We start from the raw sequence: 23,890 nt of genomic DNA on the forward strand, positions 1-23,890 counted from the left end.
ATAAATAAATAAAAAAAAAAAATAAAAAAAATACACCATAGCAGCCGCTCATTGCTGCTGCTCGCTCACATGTACACGCTCGCTGGCTGACGCGCTAATATCGATCGTGCGAACACACAAACACACTAACACACAAGAGCAATCACATAACCTCCTCCAACTCCGTTGGGCGGAGGTAATTACAGACAGTGCGTAGGCTAGTCATTGAGCGTAAACACATACTATAGCATAGGCTATAGCCCAGCAGTAAAAAGTGGCAACACTTAGGGCACAGACGCTTAGTAGTTTTTTTAAATATAAAATTTTTCATTACTATTTTTAATTTAGAATTTATATTGACTTGATCTTTCAGCACTACCAGGTGCTCAACCTTTTAGGCAAAGGAGGATTCGCATGTGTCTACAAAGCAAGATGTCTCAACACTGGACAACTCGTAGCAATCAAGATGGTAAGATAATCTGCTACCATGACTAAAAATTTGGCTTAAATTCAGAAATCCTTTAAACTAAATTCAAGCTGAGTATGAATTTATGCTTATTGGAAAGCACACGTGTGTAATAATTTAGTCAATGTGAGATATTACATTATTATGCATAATTATTGTGTGGGTAATATAGCTTATTTACTTAAATAGATAGACAAGAAGCTTATGCAAGCTTCGGGAATGGTTACACGTGTACGGAAAGAAGTCGAGATACATTCCCGGCTCAAGCATCCTTCAATACTTGAGGTAAAATTAACACGGCATAATTATTTAATCTTCTTCAGTCTTGTATAATTATTTGTAGCAGTAGTGGTAGTAATTGCATACTGGTAGGAGCAGTAGTGATGTAGTGTTACTGGTATCATGGGATCTTTGTGATGCTCATGTAAGTAACAATAATGTAATAAGGAAATGGCTAACAGTAAATCATTATTACTAGATTAATTTGTCAGTGGTACTATGGCACATGCCATAGGAAAAATGGTGTGACCCCTAGTTTTTTCCAACACTTGATGAAATAATTCTCACCATATCCATCTAGTTGTTTACGTACTTTGAGGACAACAACTATGTCTACCTGGTGATTGAGATGTGCCATAATGGAGAGTTACATAGATACCTGAAAAGCAACTGCAGGGTGCTCTCTGAGGATGAAGGTAAAACTGGATCTATCCTGTATAGCAACTCTCTCTCCTTGTCTATGTGTTTCTTTGGGACCAAAAATAATTAATGTTTTCCCTGTTCTTCATTATCCTGTCAAGCAATATCTTACAAGTGAAGGATACAATGCGGTATTTCGTAATACATTACTCCACGATATATATATATATTTACTTTATCACGTGTCATGATAGTGATGGAACTTCTGACATAATTGTTTCCAGTGTTGCCTTTCCTTACGTGAGCTAACTAACTATGGTAACTGATGCCAACTTTGTTGCATTGCAGCGCGGCACTGTGTTCGTCAGGTCGTGCAGGGAATGTTCTATCTACACTCACATGGCATCGTGCATCGTGACCTCACGCTCGCAAACCTGCTGCTCACCCGTGACATGAACGTTGTACGTAATCCATTACATGAATGTTGTCGATGTTGTTAATAAATGCCACTTGTTAGAATGCGTGGCCAATATGTCTGCTAATCCATGGTAATGCATATGTACGTCATGTTTGTTTATGAATTTAATCGCAGGTATTTGGTTTTTATAGTAGTAACAGGAAGTGCAAAACCCATTAGAGTATAATGTCCATCCATTACGTTGTCTCGCTCTTGTTTGTAGAGAGGTATTAGCTCAGGGTGACTACCACTGCGGTGATTTCGAGACATTCTCCTCTCGTGATAACTTGCCTGAATGTAACTGTTGAGCGTCGTGTGTCGATGTTGTTGCCTAATTGTGTGGTTTCATACTGTGAGCAGAAAATCGCCGATTTCGGACTAGCGACGCAGCTGAGTGTCCCCGACGAGAAGCACTTCACCATGTGCGGCACGCCAAACTACATCTCACCGTAAGTGCTGTACGTGGAAGTTCCGTATGCGCTGTACACAAAGCCAAGCATTAATCTATGATGCGTTGCAAAGCATAGATTCAAAGTAGTAAGGACTGTCCCCAGGGAGATAGCTAGCAGAGGCGCGCACGGTTGTAATGTGGTGTTGATTGCTCTGTGCAGGGAGATAGCTAGTAGAGGCGCGCACGGTTGTAATGTGGTGTTGATTGCTCTGTGCAGGGAGATAGCGAGCAGAGGCGCGCACAGTCGTAATGTGGTGTTGATTGCTCTGTGCAGGGAGATAGCTAGCAGAGGCGCGCATGGCTTGGAGGCGGACGTGTGGAGCCTGGGATGCATGCTCTACACCATGCTGGTCGGCAAACCTCCATTCGACACGGACGGAGTGAGAACGACGCTGAATCGTGTTGTCGTGGGCAACTACGAGCTTCCAACATCTCTCTCGTCGCAGGCGAAGAATCTCATACAGGCGCTGCTGCGTAAAAACCCAAAGGAGCGGCTTAAGCTGACAGGTAAGGCATCCTACAGAGTTTCTGCCATATACGCTCGAGTAGAAACTGTCAGTGCTGGCTCAGTATTGCGGAAGTCTGCGTAGTTAATATTTTAAGGCATTGTACAGAAATAGCGATGGAGCAGGAGAATGATTCAGGGATCACCGATAATTCTCGTGGGCAGCAATTGAAACGACTGCTTTTAGTTTTTTGCCCTAATCTTTACCGTTCATCAATAAATATAGAGATTCGGTACACACTATGTGTACGTAGATAACAGAAATATATTGTAGTATTTCGTCGCTATTAATCCTGAGGACAACTATATCGTCGATAATCTCCTGTTTGCATTACAGCCATTGTGGACCATCCATTCATGAAGATGCATGGGATGGAAGAGAATAGTAGAGGCCGGGTATTTATGATTGTATTCTCTGTAAAACATCCACTGATCGACTATTCTGACCAACCGTGATCTTAGCTTTAATAATAATAAATGTAAAACTATAGTTTTTGCTTGGCAGTACATATGTAGCCTTGCCAAATCTGTATCATTCTGATGAGTATATAAATAGCATGCCACAGAGTAATGCTACTGATAAAATTTAAAAATTAACATGGCTTCAACGTTACTATTTTCAGAGGGCAGTAGAACATTCCATCGACAGCGGACAGGGAACGATGTCAACCACTACGACACATACATCAAGTTCTCGCTCACGCCCTCTAGCGGTACATCCGCCATCTAACCTACCGACCTTGACCTCATATTCAGATGAGCCACAGTCTACTCACAGCCATAGGTTCGTTTATCAAGCCTTATTATCGAGCGTTATCTACAGTAATACTGCAGGCACGTTGTCAGTGTGTTATTCTGTGCAGCCCCACGAATTAAGCTCCCTAACTCCATCATTATCCTCACCACCAGAGGGTGTGAGTGTACACTTTATATTAAACGAACTTTCAGATCACATGATAGGTGGAGTTCTCACGAGCGATTGAGAGGGCACAGCGAGGATAAAACCTGCAGACAACCACTGGCACAGGTCAACAATCGAGGGTCAACGTCCGGTTCAGCATATAGTAGACATCCACCTTCACCACCTGTCAGGTTGAAATCAAGGTAGGAATTAAAATAAATTCTATATAAAAGGTTTCTTGAGAAATGGTTAAAGAATGGAAATATATGCATTTAAATTTAGCTAGTGTTAATGAATTTTGTGTTGCTAGCAGTAGCATGACTTGCTTCTATTCCTTTCTTATTCTTCATGGATTCCATTCTATTTCTTACACACAGCAGCTTGTATTATAGCCTGCTTATAAGGTAAATTCCCCTTTATAGTTATACTTATAGTTACACGTATACATATATTATATGTATAATATAATTATGATTACTTATTATATACTATATGTGTACTTATACTTGTAGTATATTATTATATTACAGCAACAAGGAAAATCGTGCTCCCTCCAGCAGTGAAGCATTTCGCTCTCCCCTCATGTCTGTTGAGGACATCCTAAAGAAGATCAACACGTCCCTGTCATCTGCCAGCCTCGACAATCGCTCCACACACTCGAAGCACCGGCTCGTCGCCGACGACGACAAGGGAGGCTCCATCTACAGGCCGCGTTGCAACGGTGACGCAGATCCCCACCGGTCCCGATGTGCCGTCGACGCGTCGTCTCACAGTCGCCATGACGATCACATGAGTGAGATGAAGCAGGCCGGTGATTACAGTGATGGTAGACAGGTGCACGCGACGACACGGCAGTGGGAGACAAATTCCCGGGACGGCCGGCAGGCGACTGGTAACAACACCCAACGTGCGCCCTCCTCCTCTGATAAGCACTCAGCGGAAAGCGGGGATCCATGGACGAAGAACCGGGAGACGTGTGCCCAGGAGGAGTCCAGGAGTCGATCCCTGCTCCGGGACACTTCCAATCGCGATCACGCCAGCGGCGGTCAATTGTCTCGAGACGTAGGTGGCGCCGCGTTTGGTGGCAGGAGGCGGGAGGTGTCCCGGGAAGGCATGCTAGCCGTCAGCACTCAGGATCCTCTCCCGTCCTCGTGCGACGCTGCGACTGACCGGATTCTTCCCCCGACGAGGACGGGATCACCCGCCGATGTTTCTGCCAGATGCGCCGTCAGAGACGAGCCACCAGGGGGCGGCGGCGACGTGGGTCTGAAAGGCATGACGTCACCGCTGAATGCGCGGCGCCTGCGGCCGACTCGCCAGCGCACGAAGAACGCCATGGTAGGCATCAATGCTGCTGCAGACACAATCGCAGATACAATTACCCACAGAATGCCAAATTACTGGAGTCGGTGTGACGTTGCCACGTTTATTTTTGTGACTCTTGTTGAATTCTTGTTACTGATTCCACTGTTCTTCCCAGATCATGTTGACGGTTGTAGTGGGTCTTCAAAGTTTATAGGTACTTATTTTGCCAAAAAAAATAAGGGCCCTTATTAGTCTCATTTTTGTTGAAATATTGGAGAGAAAAGTATTAGTCCTTTTTTTTCGGACTTACTGTCTCGATCTGGTAAGTAATTGTTGTATATATATATGAATATTGAATATCTTGCTGCATGCAAATTGTGTATATATGATTATTAGTGTCGGTGATCTATGCCAGATATCGCGTAAAAGTTTATTTTGGCCTCGAAAGGTCTTATAGGTCCTTTTTCACGATGTTTGTTTTTTTCTTGACTCCTATGAACCCTGGTTAAACGATAGTAACTAGCTTGGGATAGCAGCGGCGTTGCACTAGTTGTTACTGCTTCCAGTCGCCCGCAAAGAAACGCAGTTTTGGGTTTGATTTCGCTTGATCTGTTGATTGTCGTCATTGTCTGTTTTTTCTCGTTTCGGTGTTCGTTGCCGCTTCTTCAAATGTGATCAATTTATCTACTATGTGCCCTCTACGTGATTCGTTTCATGTTCTCTTCTTCTCTTCTTGTTACGTTCTGTGTAGTGAGTTGTTTGTGCTCTGCTCTGTGTGTATGAGGCCTACTACAGTGAGTTGTTTGTTCTCTGCTCTGTGTGTATGCGGCCTACTACAGTGAGTTGTTTGTGCTCTGCTCTGTGTGTATGCGGCCTACTACAGTGAGTTGGTGATGGTTTGCTGTGCAGCGTGGAGGCATCAGCGGAGACGGTCGGATGGGTGTGTGTGGTAGTTCCTGCGTGCCGGGCAGGCGCAAGGACCGTTTCGAGGTCTGAGGAATTTTATTCCGAGGATCTGAGCGTGAGCGGCTGTATGGCCGTGATACGGGTCATGGCCGACATGATGCAGCTGTATGGGTAGCATCATAGGTGTTGTGGTTGCTAAAGCCAGCTGTCATGGTAGCCAATCATAGGTGTTGTGGTTGCTAAAGCCAGCTGTCATGGTAGCCAATCATAGGTGTTGTGGTTGCTAAAGCCAGCTGTCATGGTAGCCAATCATATGTGTCGTGGTTGCTATTGCTAAAGCCAGCTGCCATGGTAACCAATTGCAGGTGTCATGGCTGCTGATGCCATCCGACTTGAATACTTGTCTTTCACAGTAATGTCATTATTTTTACTGCTACTGTTCTAAAAATGATAGCAGGATTCAAGCTATCAGTAAGGTAACAAGACTGTTCTGTTATTATATTTAATGCAAGTTTATGTGTGACTGCTTAGTCTTATTTACTGGAGACAGATGTTGTGAGCTGTACATGTAAGCATTCAAGAGTGTCTGAGTTTTGTTTGACATGTACTTATCACGCAGTCTTCTCATTGTTTTAGATCACCATTAATCATCCCAACAAAGGCAAGGGGGTGTTACTGGCAGATAAGCCACCTAGTCCACCTCCCAGCTCCCCGACCAGCAAATTTCAGTATGCAAGTCTGCCCAGTAAACTATGGAAGAAGTATATCTACGCAGCCAGGTTAGTTGCTCTGCTTAATCTCACATATAAATGGGTGGTCATAGCACTTTCAGATTAGCTTTCTTTGACATAATACATGTAGTTTCATCGTCGTATCTGCTTTCTTATAGTTGCTGTTAAGGTATGAGCTGTTTAAAATGTTGTGTAGATTTGTGAAACTTGTACGAGCGAAGACACCCAAGGTGACCTTCTACAGCAGCGCAACCAAGTGCATGCTCATGGAGAACTCCCCTGATGCAGATTTCGAGGCTTGCTTCTATAATGGTTCGTGATTCCTTGAGAAGGATGACATGTGCACACAAGCTGCGCCCCATTCTTTGATAGTCGCTGTGTTTTCTTGTGTTCTCGTGGCAATTTAACGCCCTACACGTTTTGATCAGATTCAGGTAATCAACCTAGCCTTCTGAGATAATCTAATCACATTCCCTTGGAAGCTGTTACTAGGGCTGAAGGTAGTGCTTTAGTTACAATTCGCTGTGCGCGTGTAAAAAACATATATAAACTGGTCTGGCTTGACCTATCTAGTAACGCTGAAAGGGTCGTTGTCATATCAGGTACTACATATATGTACCCGAAATACATATATGTATACACAAAGTATACCAGACTTGTACTACAGAAGTGTACCCTAACCCTAACCCTAACCCTAACCCTAACCCTAACCCTAAACACAGGGTACATATATGCTGAGAAGATACAGGTCTGGTATACATATATGTACCTCGGGTACATATATGTAGTACCTGATACGACAACGACCCTTTCAGCGTTACTAGGTAGGTCAAGCTAGACCAGTTTATATATGTTTTTTACACGCGCACAGCGAATTGCCGAATTAGCCACACATTCTTGCCAAGCATTGTGTTTAGTTTTAGAATGCCCTCGGCCCCTCACAACAATAAGAAACATGTTCAAGAATACACAACATATCCAACGGATGGATCACTTACGTGCAGTTTTATTCTGTAGGTGCAAAGGTGACACAGACTGGGACGAAGACCAAGATAATAGAAGTGGATGGGCAGCTGGTGACAGTGGAGTTAGATGTTCACTCGTTGTCATCGCACACCAGGGGGCTCTACGATCACACAGTTGAGGTGCATGAACAACCTTTATAAGTGATATATTATACGAGCATTATGCAGTTTTGAGCAACATAACACACGTGTTAGCTCTGTCAGCACTGTTAGGACAGCTGAGTCTGCGGAGGAATGTTATGATGTTTATTTATTCGTTGCCATGGTTTCAGTGTCGGCAGCACTGTATGGATGTGGAGTCGGCACTCGAACACATCCAGCTGAGGACCGGCCAGGACTGCTTTCCCGTCATCGTCGGGCGTCGGCCGACCCCAGTTCACCGTGGCGATGACATCAATGCGAGATGTGGCAACAACAGAACATCACTGGTGGATACACGGCGATCCAGCCGAATTCAGACCTCTCCTAGCATAGCGTTGCCCACAGTAAGTGCTGCCTCATCCCCTTACTTAGGTATTCATTAGTAAATTATATTATCAATAATAGTAATTATAATTAATAATTAATTAATAGCAATTGTTGGTAATATTAATAATACTAATAGTCTGACAGTCAGCTTGGCTTAACCCACATCGATCAGTATTCTTTCTTCAATTTTTTAAACATTTGATTTTACTTGTGTCAGCATTATTTTTCGAAATGTGATACACTGCTGTGTAGTTAGCCCGACGAGGCTGTGCGACTGATTGTCTATACTGATTGTCTACGGGTCTTCTAACCCTAGCAAGACCGTTTCTTGGAGCTACTGTGTAGTAAGTGCCAATACTTGGCAGATGAGATCATTCGAGGGCACAATTCTCAGCACAACAACGACGCAAAACAATGGAACGCCCTCGGTACCCTCGCACCTCGCCGACAAGAGAGTGCTGCCACCTGGCGATGAAAAGGGGCGCCACCAATCGCAGCACTCCGGTAGCGCGCAGCGGAGACGGTCGTTGAGCACAAGCAGAGTGGTCAGACAAGTGTTTGTGCCGGACATCGGCTGGGCCTCCCAGGTGAGTGACCTCACTGAGCCTCCATGATCGACCGTGCATCCATCCGATGGTCACTGTGCGGATCCTGGCTGCGCACCCTCCGCTGCTGAGTCTGGCAATAGTTTTCCATACAGCTATAACCAACCTGTGTTAGTGGCCACTTCAATAGAATGAACACCTGCATATAAAGGACACACCCTCCATCGTTTCCGTTGAGCGTAACTCGTACAGTAAATTCACCTTTATAGAATGGTCGTCTGTCTATAAAAGACACTTTTTGACATTTCCTTTAGGTGGCTTTTGTATGCAGGTTTGGTTGTATGACCAACTGTTTGATTACCATAAATTGTCAGTCACACACGCGTCGCCGTGGTATTTCGGTTCAGTAGTCGTCGTCGTACTTGCTCAAGCTCTCTGCTCGGACACTGAGCAGTGAGCTTGCTTTATTCCCTCGTCCTCATACACACTTGGTTTCTCTGCACAGACATCTAGCGGTGAGGTGAAGGTACTGTTTAATGGAGGAACGCAGCTGAGTGTGGAGGCATCCAGTGCCATGGTTACGTACACCGACTCGTCTGCCATCACGACCAGGTGAGTGTACGTCGCTAGCAACAACAGGGTGTTAGCCAGGAACAAAAATCAGGGAGTCTCACCATCTGAGCGAAGTGAGGATGCTGCGGGCACGAAGCACCCTTGGGGGAAAAACCGACGATTTTATTTTAATGGTGTAAAATTGGGCCACCCTCATGCCCTCTATCAAATTCCATCCGTCTCATCCAAGAATAGGCCGTCCAAAAGACGGGTAGACGAGTCTCTGGCTAACACACCGAGTGCCAACCATGCAGAATTAGCCCCTAACTAAGCATAGCCAGCCCCCAACCACACACACAGCTACCGTACGACAGTTACTTATCTCTGTTAGATGTAAGATTCACTAGACTTTGAGCTACTGTTGGAAGTCGTGACATTAAGTTGGTTGCATATTGATTTCGAATTATAGAGAATAGATGTTACGGTAGATTAGTAGAGGTTATGTCTATCAGCCTGTGCTACTGTAAGCGTTTGTTAAGGTTATAGCAGAGGTTGTGTAGAGTGCACCGTGTTGTGTTATGTGTTCGTTTAGGTACGCGCAGGGAGACAAGCTGCCGGAGCATGTTCGTGTGAAGCTGGCCCAGATGCCCAGCGTCGTTGACCTCCTTGTTAATTCTCCTGCGTGATCGATCACATGACTTCGCATTTATCAAACCATCGCAGCATCCATGTTAGGAGTTACCCACGGTAGTTAACGTACGTGCCAGGAGTTATCACGAGGGTTAATGTACATCAGGCACGGTAGTTATTATAATGCTAGCAGTTAACACAATGCCAGGAGTTAGTACTAGTATCTAAATAGTGTGTAATTAACTAGAATTATTGTATGTATCATATATTTTAATGAATGTCATGTCTTATTATTGTTGAATGCACAATTTTTTTAGAGTAATACGTGTTAGCTAGTGTGGGTACAATGATTGCCAGCGTAAAACATTGCATTTATATAGATTTGACAAACTGTTTGCGCTATGAATTTTTGTTACATTAAAAATGTATAGCATTTTTGACACAAAAGGCATTTTTAAATTATTTGCAATTAAATGTCTATTATAAAACCATCCCACTCTTAATGATCATGGATTTTCCACTTCTTTTAAAATAAAAACCTAATAACGAAGACGGTTTTTTTTAATAGCTGTTAGTGGAAAACCATTAACAGATGATATATTTCACTATAAAAGTACAACAAATTTATACATACAATGGTGTAATTGTAATTTCAGCACTCAAACGGCCGAAATACACAGAAATATGATTGGGCTATAGTGCGCAAAACAAGTACTCTTAAGATTGATATTATATTGCATAACATTTCATAATACAAGTGATTATGTGACACGAGACAAGGTGTGGACGGAATTCTATATAAACCAGGGACAAATAGAGTATCCTTCTGTCCAGAAAAATGACAACAGTGAACCCACTTGACATCTATATTTAAATGAGCTGTGGTTTTTGCTTATAACACTATCTTTAATATAAACGAAGACAAAGATCCTTACTTTCTTAAGAATTCCCATGATTTACGGATGTTTCTGTGACCGTACCAAATAATTTTAAAAATTAGTATATAAACAGAAGCCTACACATACGTATATCGTAAAGCCATACATGGTTTGTATAGTGCAATTTGACAGCAGGGTATAAAATCATTTACTAGCTTGGACTTGATCCACTATCATTACTTCAATTATGTCGACGTGGGTATATATAGGTGAGCATTATTTCCAACGTCCACACACACTGCTTTACTGATATAAATTATTTTTTGATAGATACAATGATAAAAGTGTATAATGTAAAGAATTCCTGCAATTAACACACATACATCTAGGTTCATTATGATTGGCTGCAGTAATCACGTGGTTGCTCCTAAAGTCAGCCTAATATAACCACATTCCAAGGAGTAGGGAAACCGACGATGAATAATGCGAAACTCGGTACACAACAGACACAGAAAACAACGTCAAAGTAACAACACGATACCATCATGATGGCTTATAGCTTGCTTCATCACCATGATAAATGTTACAATAAAGCTTATTTGTAAAACTATTGGAATGGTAAAGCGGTGGCTGGGCCTCAAAAACACGAGGAATGTCACAATAAAACTCATTTATAAAACTTGGGACGGTAAAATGATGGACTGGCCTTAAAAACACGATGAATGTCACAATAAAACTTGGGACGGCAAAATGCTGGACTGGCCTTAAAAACACGATGAATGTTTCAATGATAGCTGCCCACGGAGACGTGTGGAATGTTACAAGAAATACTGGTCACACAGAGATGTGAAATAGATTCAGGGAGCTGCCTTTGTAGACAAATGCAATTTTATATGGATAGCTGCACTTACAGACATGCTAGGACCCTTAGATAGACTGACAACTGTGTAGGGAGATATATATATATAGTATAGCTGTGTCAATCCTGGGTCCCTACACTCCAAACTACTGCATATAGTAACATTATCTGTAGAGAGAACATAGATGTTACCTGCCATTTTGACACTAGCTGGCACACCTAAGCAAATATCATGAGATGCCGCATTGTTCATCTTACAGAGGCTTGTATACAATGCAGTGAACTATTAATGGAGCTATTTGGCATCAATTAGGGGCCTAGTCAGCCGCCATCTAAGCTACTTTCACTTATAACTATAATCTCTATGTTCACTCGTATCGTTTGTGGCACTTCCAGCTTGTTCCCTGCACGTCTAATATCGATCCGTAGACATAGTTCCCAGCTCTTGCTCTTCCAGATAGCGTGCTTCTTCCCACTCCTGTAACTTTTCGCTGTCCTTGACATGGGCATAGTTCGCTGCCAAGCAGATCATATAATGAATCTGAAATCAGAAGTGACAAAATTGTGAAAGAATATGAATATTATTATCTTCAGTTTTGAACTGAGCACAAATTTGAATATTTTTCTCCCAGACAGAGAATTTATATATAATGTAGAGTAAGACAAGCACGCTTGAAAATATAATAAAAATTTCAATATGAACAAATTCATTATGATCTAAACACAAAGCTTTCTGAATACTCACTCATTACCTCATCGTAACAGGAGATGTCACAACTGTGAACAAGTCATTAGGTAGAGATTTGACATACATGCTCGTGCGTGCACGTTAATATCACACCACGACACAGTATGTCATGAAATCAGAGCTTTGCATCCATGCACGTGATAAACAAAATATACAAACACATGCCTGTACTGAATGCTAATTGTTACAGAAACGTCGAAACAGAAGAGTTGTTTAAGAAGAAGCATTCTTAAATACATGCAGTGAAAAAGATATTGTGGCTGTAGTCTTGTTAATGTATTACGTCATTGGTGCTACCTGATATCCTGTGATCTAATAAAAAAGTAGTGTTATAACAACCATTTATGATAATTAGTGATGTAGCCTGGCTTCTTCACGGTATCTCGCGGTGGGAAACTATGAGAGTGAATGGGATATGCCGGATAATTTAAATTAGCGTTTCGTCATAATCACACATACAGGCAATTTTGTCATTGATTACCTTTTATTAACAGTGATTAAAATTACTGCCGATATAAAAATAATTAAACATTAAATAATCGTCACAAATTTTTGCATGTACTATACACAGATTATATATAATTAGCAGCCTATATTCGGTACTGCAATGACGTAAAACGGAGACAACAAAGGGTCACCTAAAAGTCATTTGGCTACAAGCTATGACAAAATAAAAGCATATTCACATTGCTAAAATTGAGTAATCAAACAGTGACTGCATATATCTACAGAGACCCTGTTATTGTTAATCAGATACCATGTCGCAAAACAATGACCAATAGCTGACACTGTTCTACTTTCGATTTCGATTACAAGGCTACACTTACAAGAACGATTGCTAAAAGTGTCCGCAGCATTATCTGTTTCACATGTTACCTACAACAGTGCCGAGAAATGGCACGAGTAACAAGTAATCATTTTAATAATCACTGTGTTATACACTGGGTGAGCTTGATTCCTACTCATGAAATGCACCTCTGAATTTTGTTATTGGTTGCACATACAATTTGCATGCATTAAATCAATCAATGCAACACTTAATAAAACGATTTAGCATGCTTCAATCTTCTGAAATGGTATTTGAAACAATTAGAAATTGTGGCCTTTCGCACTCAATGTTATCACGGGGTTTAAAATAGAAAAAGCAATAGGCCATAGCTGAAAAAAAAGCTGTCAGACCTTATCATAAAAAGTGACATCTACCATTTGACCCACACACCATTTACTCTTGACTTCTACATTCATACTTATCCCATATCTTCTCAACACATGTCCCGAGTGGGGAAAATAGAAGCCCATTCCCTTCTTGAGATATCGTGGACGATGGATGCCATGCCAGCACCCCCCAGTGGCCTAACTGATCGTCTCCATCGAGTGTTCGTCAATGTACTTGAGGTCGTCCAGCTCTTGCATCTTCTGCACAGTCTTGATGCGCGTCATGTTCGCCGTGATGCATATTACGAAGGTGACCTACAACGAGAAACGTCACGCTTGTGCAGCGTCTCACTAACCTATGCATGCATGCTGTTAGTGCAGGGCAGGAAAGAAGGCATGGCCGTGCGTGCCACAAGTGGTGGTGCCACAGAGGCAGAATAGTAACATTGGTGCTGCATAGAGGTGCAATAGAAATGGAGGCAACATATAAAAGAGAGTAAAGTGATCATAATGAATCTATCTATAATTCTACACTCATGCATCACGCGATTATCTCAACCATGCATCTAACCGGGATGCTTCGTGCGCTCGTGTCTACGATCAGAAATGCAGAAGAAGTAAAAACTGAAGCCTATCCGAAGAAAGCTTGACGTAAGATGCGAGGCGGCGACTTACGAGGCTGAGCAGCACAACCAGGGACGAGACGTATGCAACAATGTAGAGACCATAGAGCTCATCCGACTGTCAACACAAGACAAACGCATTAATCGCGCAAACGTAAATATACCTTCTCCTAGCACAGAAATCACCTGTGTCGCTTATCGTCACTATAACACCTGAACTGAATGTGAATAAGATCAACCGATGCAGCACAAATTATCGCTCAGCTCAAAAGTGTGCTATTGTTAACTTAAGTTCTATTTGTAAAGAGTGCAAAACAATGGCACTCAAGAAGGAATAGGTAGTCTTTGATACCTGTCTAATATTCCCTTTAACGAAGCTTAATTATTAATAATTAATTGCAAGTTAGATTACCAATACCTTCTCGCAGAAGTTCTGTAGATTTTGATCGCACACGTTCATTCTACCCTTAGTAAACATTCGGAACATGTAATCTGTGAATACCAAATGTATCACTGTTTATAAATACATTACACTCATACAATGTTACAAAAAAGTATGCATAACATAAACACTGCCTGATAAATTACATGTAGTACCTGTAGTATGTTGTTATCTATCGCAGTTAGTATTTGGCCTATCTCTCATTTACTATTCTGCATGACATCAAATAGAAATAAATTTTTGACCATTACTCACGGAACTGCGTTAGGTCGAGGCATCCGGGTCTGACTTCTGGATCTTGTTTGCAGAAGCCCCAGAAGATGAGGAATAGGGACATGTTCAGACACATCCATGACGTGATCATCAGCCAGCAAATAGTCATAATGTACGAGACGACCATGAACTAAATAAAGAGAGACGATTGCAAGTTTGAGACTTAAACATACGTTATTATTCCTGTGACATTTGCAAGGACACAGCACAGTAACTTCACACTTACAAAGCTGAGGCAGCAGCGGCCCCCAGTGCGTGATTTGGAACCTTTGTAGACAGCATCTCTAGTCGAGCCGGTTGCAAGAAATCCAAGCAGCAGCAGCACGAACCCCATGAGACCCATCCCGCAACCAATTGCAAGCATGACAAACTTCAGCACATCGACCCTATACAGAAGTAAGAGTAGAGGGAAACATCAGTGGCAACATCATGTGTCAAGTTAGGCAAGCAACAGAAAAGATGTTATGATAAGTAGATAAATAAATAAATAGATATATACATATATATATATATATATATATATATATATATATATATATAAATAAATAAATAGATATATACATATATATAATATATATATATTAATCAGAAATCTTCCCTGTCAGAGAACAAAAGCAACCCACCACGACACTCTACTGCCAAATTGCTGATATGCAAGGCCCATTGTCCCATCGACAGCTGCATACATTGTTCCCAGGAAGACAGCAACTCCAATGATACACATGATGGTTGCTATGAGCGACGCAAACGGAGTCCGCGTGATGCAAGATTCAGCTAAAAAAGGTAAATATTTATGCGTTCAGATTCAGTAATGTGATAAAGCTAAAGCTTTAGTAAGGTGTGCAGTTGAAGTAGATACAATAATGTAACCCAACACAAGAGTACTCGCTGCTTTTGTGTTTGCTTACATTATCTGATTGTATCTAAGCAAGACCACTGGCAGCAGGATTAGGTATATCCCCAACACACTCACGTTACAGCACACACATATACATATAACAACATGGTATCTAACTGGCTGCCAATCTTTGCACAACTCCCCATTTTTAATCAGCTACAACTCCGGTGTTACTGCAGCTGACGCCACTTTCCAACTATCATTGGAATTGCGGAAGAGTGTTTAACAAAAACTATACCAGCGATTTTTTTAAAATTGGCCCACGAAAATGTACTCAAATCACAGAAATTCCTCAAATCTCCGTAACAATAAACTTTCTGCAACCAATTAGTGCAGCCGCCAGCGGTTGCTCGTGCCTGTCTCTGCACTTGTATTAACATTTGAGGAATTTCTGATTTAAGTGCATTTTGGCAGGCTGATTGTCAAAAGTAGCTAATGTAACTTAGTCTTCCATGATTCAAACGACAGTTGGAAAGTGGTGTCACATGCAGGAACACCGAGGTGTAGATGATTGGAAATGGTGAGTTGGACAAAGCTCGGCAGTGAGTTAGATGCCATGTCGCTATATATATATATATATATATATATAAGTGCGTGTGCTGTAGCCTGGGGGGGCAGACAGGTGGAGTGAGCAGAACAGGTAACAAGTGCCGCAGAGCGACAGCGCTCAACTGACGTGTACTGAAGCCGGGTATTCTTCTGATAAACTCACTGGCAACCTTATCAAGTGCACCCTCCCGCCACCGCGTTGATAGGCTTTGCTATACCGGTAGTACAGTAATAAAGATATAGCTGTGTAAATTTAATGACTTCGCTATATTAACGTTATCATGAATATGCGTCGAGCGCGAGCGTAGTGGTGGTGGTGGGAGAAGGGCGGGTGGAGGGGAGGGGGAGGGGGGAAGGGGCTCTAATAGAAGAAGCAGTTCAGTCCTTTGTTAACAGTCAACAAATCCATGTTTAACCCTCCTCTTGATGGTCAAAAGGTTATCAGACACTTACTCTTCGCACGTCAGCAGAAAGTAGATTTCATGGTCCTTTCAATAAAGTGATAAAAACGGTAGGTCAGCGCTGAAACAAAAAAGTTTTGCACTTGGTCCGTTAGACCATGTCCTCAGAAAATGTCTGATATCTGACCTTTCCCCCACTGCCCTTTGACCTGTGACGTCCAATTTCGCACTGGTGATGGGTTTCCTCCCCATCACACTATACATCGAATATTAAGAGCGTAGGTCGAGCCGTTAATATTTGTGTTGCAATTCCGTATTTCCTCCTATACCTTAAGTTAAGGGGGAAACATTCCCCCTCCATTGACACATCTCGACCTTTGACCCTTCACACCCAAATTCGACATCCTGAGTCCTTTTCGCGATCCCCCCCGACGTCCCAAATATCAAGACCGTACGTCGAGCGGTTAAGATTTGTGCCCAACTGTTGACGGACGAACGCACGCACGCACGCACGGACAATCATGCGATTCTACAAGCTGCGTCTGACTTCGTCAGCTGAGCTAATAACAAATACAGCATTCCAATTTAAACTGTTATAACTTCTACTTCTAGGTTTAAATGCTATTTAAAATAGAAGTATTGTTTAAACTTGGAAGGTGAGCCCTGGCGTGTTGACGGTGGGATTTAGGCATGTTTATTTTTTATTCAAATATTAATGGTACTTTTACCGTGTATGTTTTAGTTTTACTTGTCACGAAGCCTGACAGTCAATCTCATCGGTGCAAATCCACTTTAGGCACCTTAGGTATCACAAAGTGATGCACAGATTTTTGTGTATCATCAACTGATGCACAGGCACTTGGAACGTCTCAATAAAAAAAATTAATGTAAATAAACACGAAATGTACCAAAGTCTTAATGTTTCTCTACTCTATTTCGCCTATAATCACCTGTAAATGCAGGTCAAATGCTCATCTGCAACACACAAGTACACCGCACGCCCGCCCTGTGCTGCGTGTACAAACAACATGAATAAGAGAGCAGGTAGGAAAGCGTGATCGCGAAATTCGCTCGATGCTTGCTTCATTTCACACGATCACAGAACGAAAACACATCCAACCAGTGAAAAAAATACACGGGGGCTCGGGGCGATTTAGCCCCCGAAATGCTAAAAAGAGCCCCGGAAATGCCAAAAAAATCCCCCGTAAATTTGCATAGAGTTCAATGCAAACCAAATTTTAGAGTGCTATTTTTATGCACGCGAGTTTGAAAAGTAGCCCCCGAAAAATAAATTATATTTTTTTCCCTGCATCCAACAGCTCCCATCTTGGTATCTATGTGAACATAAATGTTCACTTGTTCAAATTATAACTCTGGCCTTTGTTCTTACCTACTCCGCCAGAGATATCTCGTGAAATCCTGCAGGAAATGTTCTCTCCGTGAAAATGTAAAGAGGACGTATCATCGAAAATCCCTAACGGCGCTACTTTCGATCGATCACTGTAGTCGTGTGTGTGTGTGACGTCATGCCCGCGCGCATTGTGCTTGGCGGGCCTCGAAATGGAGCTCGGAGGCCGGCAGCAGCTCATCCCGGCATGCAATGCGCTCCATTACTCGCTGTATAAACAGAATCTCGTCCTCTTTACATTTTCACGGGAAAAACATTTCTGCAGGATTTCACGAGATATCTCTGGCGGGAGTAGGTAATGAACAAAGGCCAGAGTTATAATTCGAACAAGTGAACATTTATGTACACATAGATACCAAGATGGGAGCTGTTGGACGTGTTTTCGTGCTGTGATCGTGTGAAATGAAGCGAGCGTCGAGCGAATTTCGCGATCACGCTTTCCTACCTGCTCTCCTACCTTCTCTCTTATGTTGTTTGTGCACGCAGCACAGGGCCACAGGCACTTAAAGCGTTTCAATAAAATATATACGCAGGGGTCGTGTGCTGTGCACGGCGACATGTTAAAATATATAGCAGGTAAGAAAGCGTGCGCCAGAAATTCGCTCAACGGTCGCTGCATTTCACATGATTACAACCAGACGTCCCAAGTGTCCCGGTCTCACCGGGATCCTCCCGGTATGAACACCGCTTGCTCCGCGGTGCCCCGGAATGAAGTCCAGAAGCTCCCGTCGTAACATTTTCAGCGCGTATGAAAATTTACATCAGTAAATTACTAAATTTGCGCGTATGTTGTTGATGTACTTTGAATTCAAAGCAAACTATAAAGGCCACAAATGTCAAGCATTAATGCGATGCAATGTGTAATATACTCGTGTATAAGGCAAAAACAAAATATAGGTGTGGTTACCGTTTCCCGACTGACCCTATTTATTCGCCAGCGACCCTAAACATTTTTATGTCAACTTTCTTTAAAAGTAAAAAAAAATACTCTCAAAAAGGGGCTCTAATAGCAAAAGCAGTTCACTCCTTTGTTAACAGTCAACAAATCCATGTTTAAACCCTCCTCTTGAGGGTCAAAAAGGTTATCAGACACTTACTCTTCGCACGTCAGTGGAAAGCACATTTCATGGTCCTTTCAATAAAGCCATAAAAATGGTAGGTCACGCTGAAAACAAAAAAGTTTTTCAATCGCTCGGTCACACCATGTCCTCAGAAAATGTCTAAAATCTGCCCTGTGCCCCATTGACCTTTGACCTGTGACCTCCAATTTCGGCACAGTGATGGCTTTTCCTACCATGATGCTATACACCGACTATCACGAGCCTAGGTCGAGCCGTTTAGATTTGTGTCCGCAATTCTGATTTCCTCCCTATACCTTAAGTTAAGGAGGGAATGTTCCCCTTCTTTTACACCTCTGACCTTTGACCTTTGACCCCCAGCTTCGACATCCCAACTCGTTTTCGGATTACCCCCCCACGTCCCGAATATCGTGACCGTACGTCGAGCCGTTTAGATTTGTGCCCAACTGTTGACGGACGCACGGACGGACGGACGAACGCTCGAACGGACGGACGGACGCTCGGACGGACGATCATGCGATTCTACAAGCTGCATCTGACTATGTCAGATGAGCTAAAAATAGTGGTGTGTCGCTACAAATACATATCGCAGCCCGCCATAACTTTTTTCCTGTTTTTGCGCACTGCGAAAAAACGGCGATGGACCATTATCACAAGTGCTCCCTTTCTTGGATTGCTGGCTCCCTTTCTTGGATTTTCTCAACTTGGGACCTCTGTTACAACACAAATACTCAACATTCTAACTCCATCTTTGCTGCTAATTGAAGAACAGTGTTCACTTGTTGTAGAAATATTATGTCTTTTATTTTAAATAAACGTGCATTTTTAAACGTGCACATTTAAATAAAAGTGCATTCTTAAATATATTGGCCCAAGGATAGAGAACATGGGTCCCAATAAAACCAATGTGCCTAACCCTAATCCTAACCCTAACCATAACCTATTAGTATTATATTGATATAATATTATATTTATATTGATGTAAATGACATTGGTTTTATTGGGAACCATGTTCTCTATCCTTGAACCAATATATTTTATTGAAACGCTTCAAGTGGCAGTCAAGTGCCTGTGCACAGGGCGGGCGTGCGGTGTACTTGTGTGTTGCATATGAGCATTTGACTGGCATTTGCAGGTGAAATAGAGCTAGAGAAACATTAAGACTTTGGTACATTTCGTGTTTATTTACCATTAATTTTTTTTATTGATACGTTCCAAGTGCCTGTGGCTGTGAACTGATGCACAGACTTTCTGTATATCAAGGAATGATGCAAAAACCCTAACCCTAACTAAGTTAATTTGCCTACCCTAACACACTTCGTGATACCTAACTCAGTAAACACTAACTGCCTAAAGGTGCCTAAAGACGTGGATTTGCGCCGTTTACTTACCCATTATGCACAATATATATTACGTCTTCCTCTGATAAAATAATGCTTTAAATAAGCTTGATAATTCTGGCTGATTCTCTCAGAAGTGCAACTAAAATTTCACACCTGTTTGAAAACAAACAAAAGCAAAAAGGTGAGACGTTAACTTCCGTTGTAGCTATGCGTCACGATTAAAGCATAAAGCTTATTATGTTTACGTCTGCATTTATTAGAGTAAAATGATAGTATCCACTGATGAAACTTAATTTTTTGGTATTAATATTTTCTTGTGTCATTCTTGAGCATTTTCCAGTGGCATTTTCTCCTTTTTTCTGCCAGGTAAGTTTCCGGTTTACTGTTTTCGGTTTTTAGAGATTAGACTGGTACTCGCTCCCACCTCTCGGCTTAGTTACTCGATGGGGGTTACCATCGAGTAATTAAGGTGGGAGCGAGTACCAGTCTATATCAGAGATGTACCGGAAACCGGTCCTCCTAAAGACCAGGATGTCTCGAAATGACTCATCGAATATATAATATATTATATATATATATATATATCAGGGGTTAATAATGACAAAAGAGTTTGACACGTATTCGGGTACTGATCTCCCTACATTTTGTCGTACGAGTTCGATGTGAATAAAAATAAAAATGTATACAAACATGAGCTTCTTTTCTTCACCGGTCCGGTCCGGGGCGGGAAGCGGGAGGGGAAGGAGCGGGAGTAGCAAAGATCATATACAATAAGATGGACAGCCGCTATGCTTGCCATACAGTTTTCGATGTCCACGCGCGACACCAGCGCCGACCAACGGCGAGTTTAGGGTTCGCAGCTTACCAGCTGACTGCTAACAACAGTAAGAATATATGCAGACGACACTCGAAAGTGGCTCGAGTAAAAAAACAAACATGAATTTATTATAAATCGATGTTCAATTACATTTTTATCTCATAAGCTCATGCTATAGGTACTTGCACGAAATCTGACATACAGTGTTAACTTTACGCGTACTAGAACGAGGGAATAAATACATTTTAAGCAGGGTAACGTTCGTGTGCGCATCAGCATAGTCGCAGCGGCAGTGTAACCGTTCATATAAACACGTCAGTGTAACGGTTCATATAAATATAATTAGCCACCCATAACCGCCGTGTAGAATATTCGTGCATGTAGAAAGTATAGTCAATATTTGTGCACCTGACTATAATGCAAGTTATATTGCAAGTACTGTAATGAAGAATGATAACAAATTGATATAGATCAGCATTACAATTCGATTATAATTAAAATGGTTTGCAATTTATATAGCGAGGGAGGAATGAGTGTTTCGTTGTGGGTGATAGAAACAAGAAAAAAACATACTGCAGCGAATTGGTCTCATCGAAGTATTATTCACATAATAATTACTATATATATGGTACTATTTTATCATATTTTAACTATAGCAATTAACCATATCTCGTAACACACGCTACAGAAATGATAACAAGGGAATCCTTGCATCCCCCCATGCACCGGACTGGCGTGTAAGGTTCAACAACAACAATTATTTTGCCATTTACACGGGTGTGAAGCCAATTTGCGGTTCTTTCTCTACTAACTGTTACAAAAACATACAATCTGTTTTCAACGGAGAAGTGATGGAGGGCGGATATTTACAAACAATGGACTTGTTATTAATTCTTGGGCTTTGCATACTTTATTTTTGATCACGCTAGTGACTTCTAATGTCTGTAATAATGAGGGATGAGAGGCTGCGCACCTTACTCATGTGCTAAAATAGTGCCTAACCTTTGCAATATTACGTCCTCTAAATCTAATTCAGTAAAGTGCAAGCCATGAACACTTCTGCTGGCTGGGAGAAAAAGTCTCCTCTCCTGCTGGTGTCCCCATAGTTCTTCTGGAACCATTAAAATATGCAGTGTATCATGCTCACTGATTTTTCGGAGCGCAAAAATGATTGCCAAATAGTTGCATACTTTCTCATGGCAATTTCCGTTCGGACCCTAACTCCACGTTGGTCGGCGCTATGTTGATCGGCGCCGTGACCCAACATTATAGGTCAGTGTCCCATCTTATTGTATATTGATCTTTGAGAGTAGGGGGGCAGGAGAGAGGGGAGGGGAGGCGGGAGAAGACAACCCCTGTACCATCCCTTCTCTACGTTCCCTTTACCTCTTCCTCCTCCCTCCCCGGCCCTCCGCTACATCCCCACACATCTCCTCTCCTATCTTTCCATCCACGTACTCTCACTCCTATTCCCCCACTACCTCCTCCTTCTTCTCCTCCCTCCTTTACATCCCCCACATCTCCTCCCCTCATTATCCTCCATCTACGTTCTCTCACTCCTTATCCTCCACCACCTTCTCCACTCTTCTACCTCCTTTCCCCTCCTCACTCCGCTCCTCCACTCTTTTTCAACCCTCTCCTAGTCTCTCCTCTACCTCCATCCCTTCTCCTTCTCTATTACCCCCCCCCCTCTCTTCGCCTTTTCTACCACATTCTCACCCTACTCATCCCATCCTTCATCCACTACCTCCTCCCTCTTCTTCTACCCTAGCTCCCTCCTCACACTTAATATTGGCAGTCCTTGACTTCGTAATCGTAACAATGTTTAGATGGCTCAAAATATGTGTGGCAAAAACAGCATTCAATATCCTTACTCTCGCTCTGCAGATTCTGGTGTCCACGACATATGTATTTCGTTTATCTGGAGAAAAATTTCACAAACTTTCCAATCGTAAAACGGCCGTTGATTCGGTTTTGTTTCCGGTCCGTTCGGCGTTTAAGACGCCGCGATTCGTCGAGCGCAGCCAAATTAGTCAAAACACGATTTAAGCTTTTGTGAAGGCAAGGGGCACACACAACTATGGCTCCAACTGAACGCCTCACATTACTTCCCCACACCCTAACTCGTTTATTTTCTATGCTAATTATTCTTGCAAACTTTAGCTTTGTGCTACGTCGTATAATTTGATTCATGAATAGGCTATTTAGTCTGTCTCCGCGATTTTGGCGGACGCATTTTTTATACAAGTCGCATAAACAACATCGAAGTGTCGACGCGTCCTATGTTACTGTTTCCCCAATGACCTCGGACCTCCGTAACAGAAAAACGCCACACATTGGTTAGAGACATCGGGTTTAGAGGCACCTTATACTATCAGGAATTTCTCAATGAAACCACTGGCATAAATTCCTGATAGTATACGCCACGCACTGCCGTCGTACCCAAAACAAGAACGCGGCAGCATAAAACACCGTAGCAACAGGTGCTTCGAAATCTCTCCCACCAATCCACATATAATGACGTTTCGTACCCATCAACTAGCTGAGCCACGCTAGCACGCGGGGTGGGTTGGGGGTGGGGGTCGTAGTTTCTTACTACCAGGCGAACAAATCGTGTCTTGTGTCATTGAGTTTCTCGCGCGACGGCGGCTGGTGACGACAGCCAACAGGTCACAACTATGGAAGGCCAGTTACCGCAAAACTCACCTATTTTAATTGGCGCTTAAAATGTGTACTTTTAACGCGCGATTGAATTCGCAGCCAATCAGAACAGTTGTTTTTAATTCGCCATTAAAATAGATTTAATCGCGATTAAAAATAGGTAGGTTTTTGTGGTCCGTGTGTGTTGGTGTGTGTT

General features: G+C 42.4%; 2 protein-coding genes across 3 annotated transcripts in view; one reads left to right on the plus strand and one right to left on the minus strand.

Moving 5' to 3' along the window:
* The window catches only part of LOC106814510 (serine/threonine-protein kinase PLK4-like), a 12,996-nt gene extending 2,945 nt beyond the window's left edge, over nt 1–10,051 (plus strand). The window contains exons 2-19 of the mRNA XM_014818822.1: nt 353–448; nt 635–730; nt 1,026–1,140; nt 1,433–1,545; nt 1,902–1,990; nt 2,267–2,499; nt 2,835–2,893; nt 3,121–3,281; nt 3,446–3,601; nt 3,929–4,917; nt 5,975–6,021; nt 6,246–6,388; nt 6,537–6,652; nt 7,358–7,485; nt 7,638–7,850; nt 8,199–8,420; nt 8,884–8,990; nt 9,523–10,051. Coding sequence (XP_014674308.1) covers nt 353–448; nt 635–730; nt 1,026–1,140; nt 1,433–1,545; nt 1,902–1,990; nt 2,267–2,499; nt 2,835–2,893; nt 3,121–3,281; nt 3,446–3,601; nt 3,929–4,917; nt 5,975–6,021; nt 6,246–6,388; nt 6,537–6,652; nt 7,358–7,485; nt 7,638–7,850; nt 8,199–8,420; nt 8,884–8,990; nt 9,523–9,616 — 3,177 coding nt within the window. The 3' untranslated portion in view covers nt 9,617–10,051. The remainder of the gene's footprint in view (nt 1–352; nt 449–634; nt 731–1,025; nt 1,141–1,432; nt 1,546–1,901; nt 1,991–2,266; nt 2,500–2,834; nt 2,894–3,120; nt 3,282–3,445; nt 3,602–3,928; nt 4,918–5,974; nt 6,022–6,245; nt 6,389–6,536; nt 6,653–7,357; nt 7,486–7,637; nt 7,851–8,198; nt 8,421–8,883; nt 8,991–9,522) is intronic.
* Nucleotides 10,052–10,115: 64 nt separating this feature from the next.
* On the minus strand, nt 10,116–20,401 carry LOC106814513 (neuronal membrane glycoprotein M6-a-like). 2 transcript variants are annotated; one of them, XM_014818825.1, is made up of 7 exons: nt 20,265–20,401; nt 15,162–15,312; nt 14,765–14,924; nt 14,521–14,668; nt 14,242–14,315; nt 13,876–13,941; nt 10,116–11,838 (listed from the first exon to the last, which is right to left on the minus strand). In XM_014818825.1, the coding sequence occupies exons 1-7, from the start codon at nt 20,266–20,268 to the stop codon at nt 11,710–11,712; spliced, it is 732 nt and encodes a 243-aa protein (XP_014674311.1). In that variant the 5' UTR covers nt 20,269–20,401; the 3' UTR covers nt 10,116–11,709. The 2 variants fall into 2 exon arrangements, with proteins under 2 accessions (XP_014674311.1, XP_014674312.1); XM_014818826.1 differs by lacking the exon at nt 10,116–11,838 and adding an exon at nt 12,510–13,515 and having other exon boundaries at nt 20,265–20,400.
* Between the last annotated feature and the right edge of the window lie 3,489 nt (nt 20,402–23,890).

This window comes from Priapulus caudatus, unplaced genomic scaffold (genome assembly GCF_000485595.1).
Source record: "Priapulus caudatus unplaced genomic scaffold, Priapulus_caudatus-5.0.1 Scaffold934, whole genome shotgun sequence".
NCBI lineage: Eukaryota > Metazoa > Priapulida > Priapulimorpha > Priapulimorphida > Priapulidae > Priapulus > Priapulus caudatus.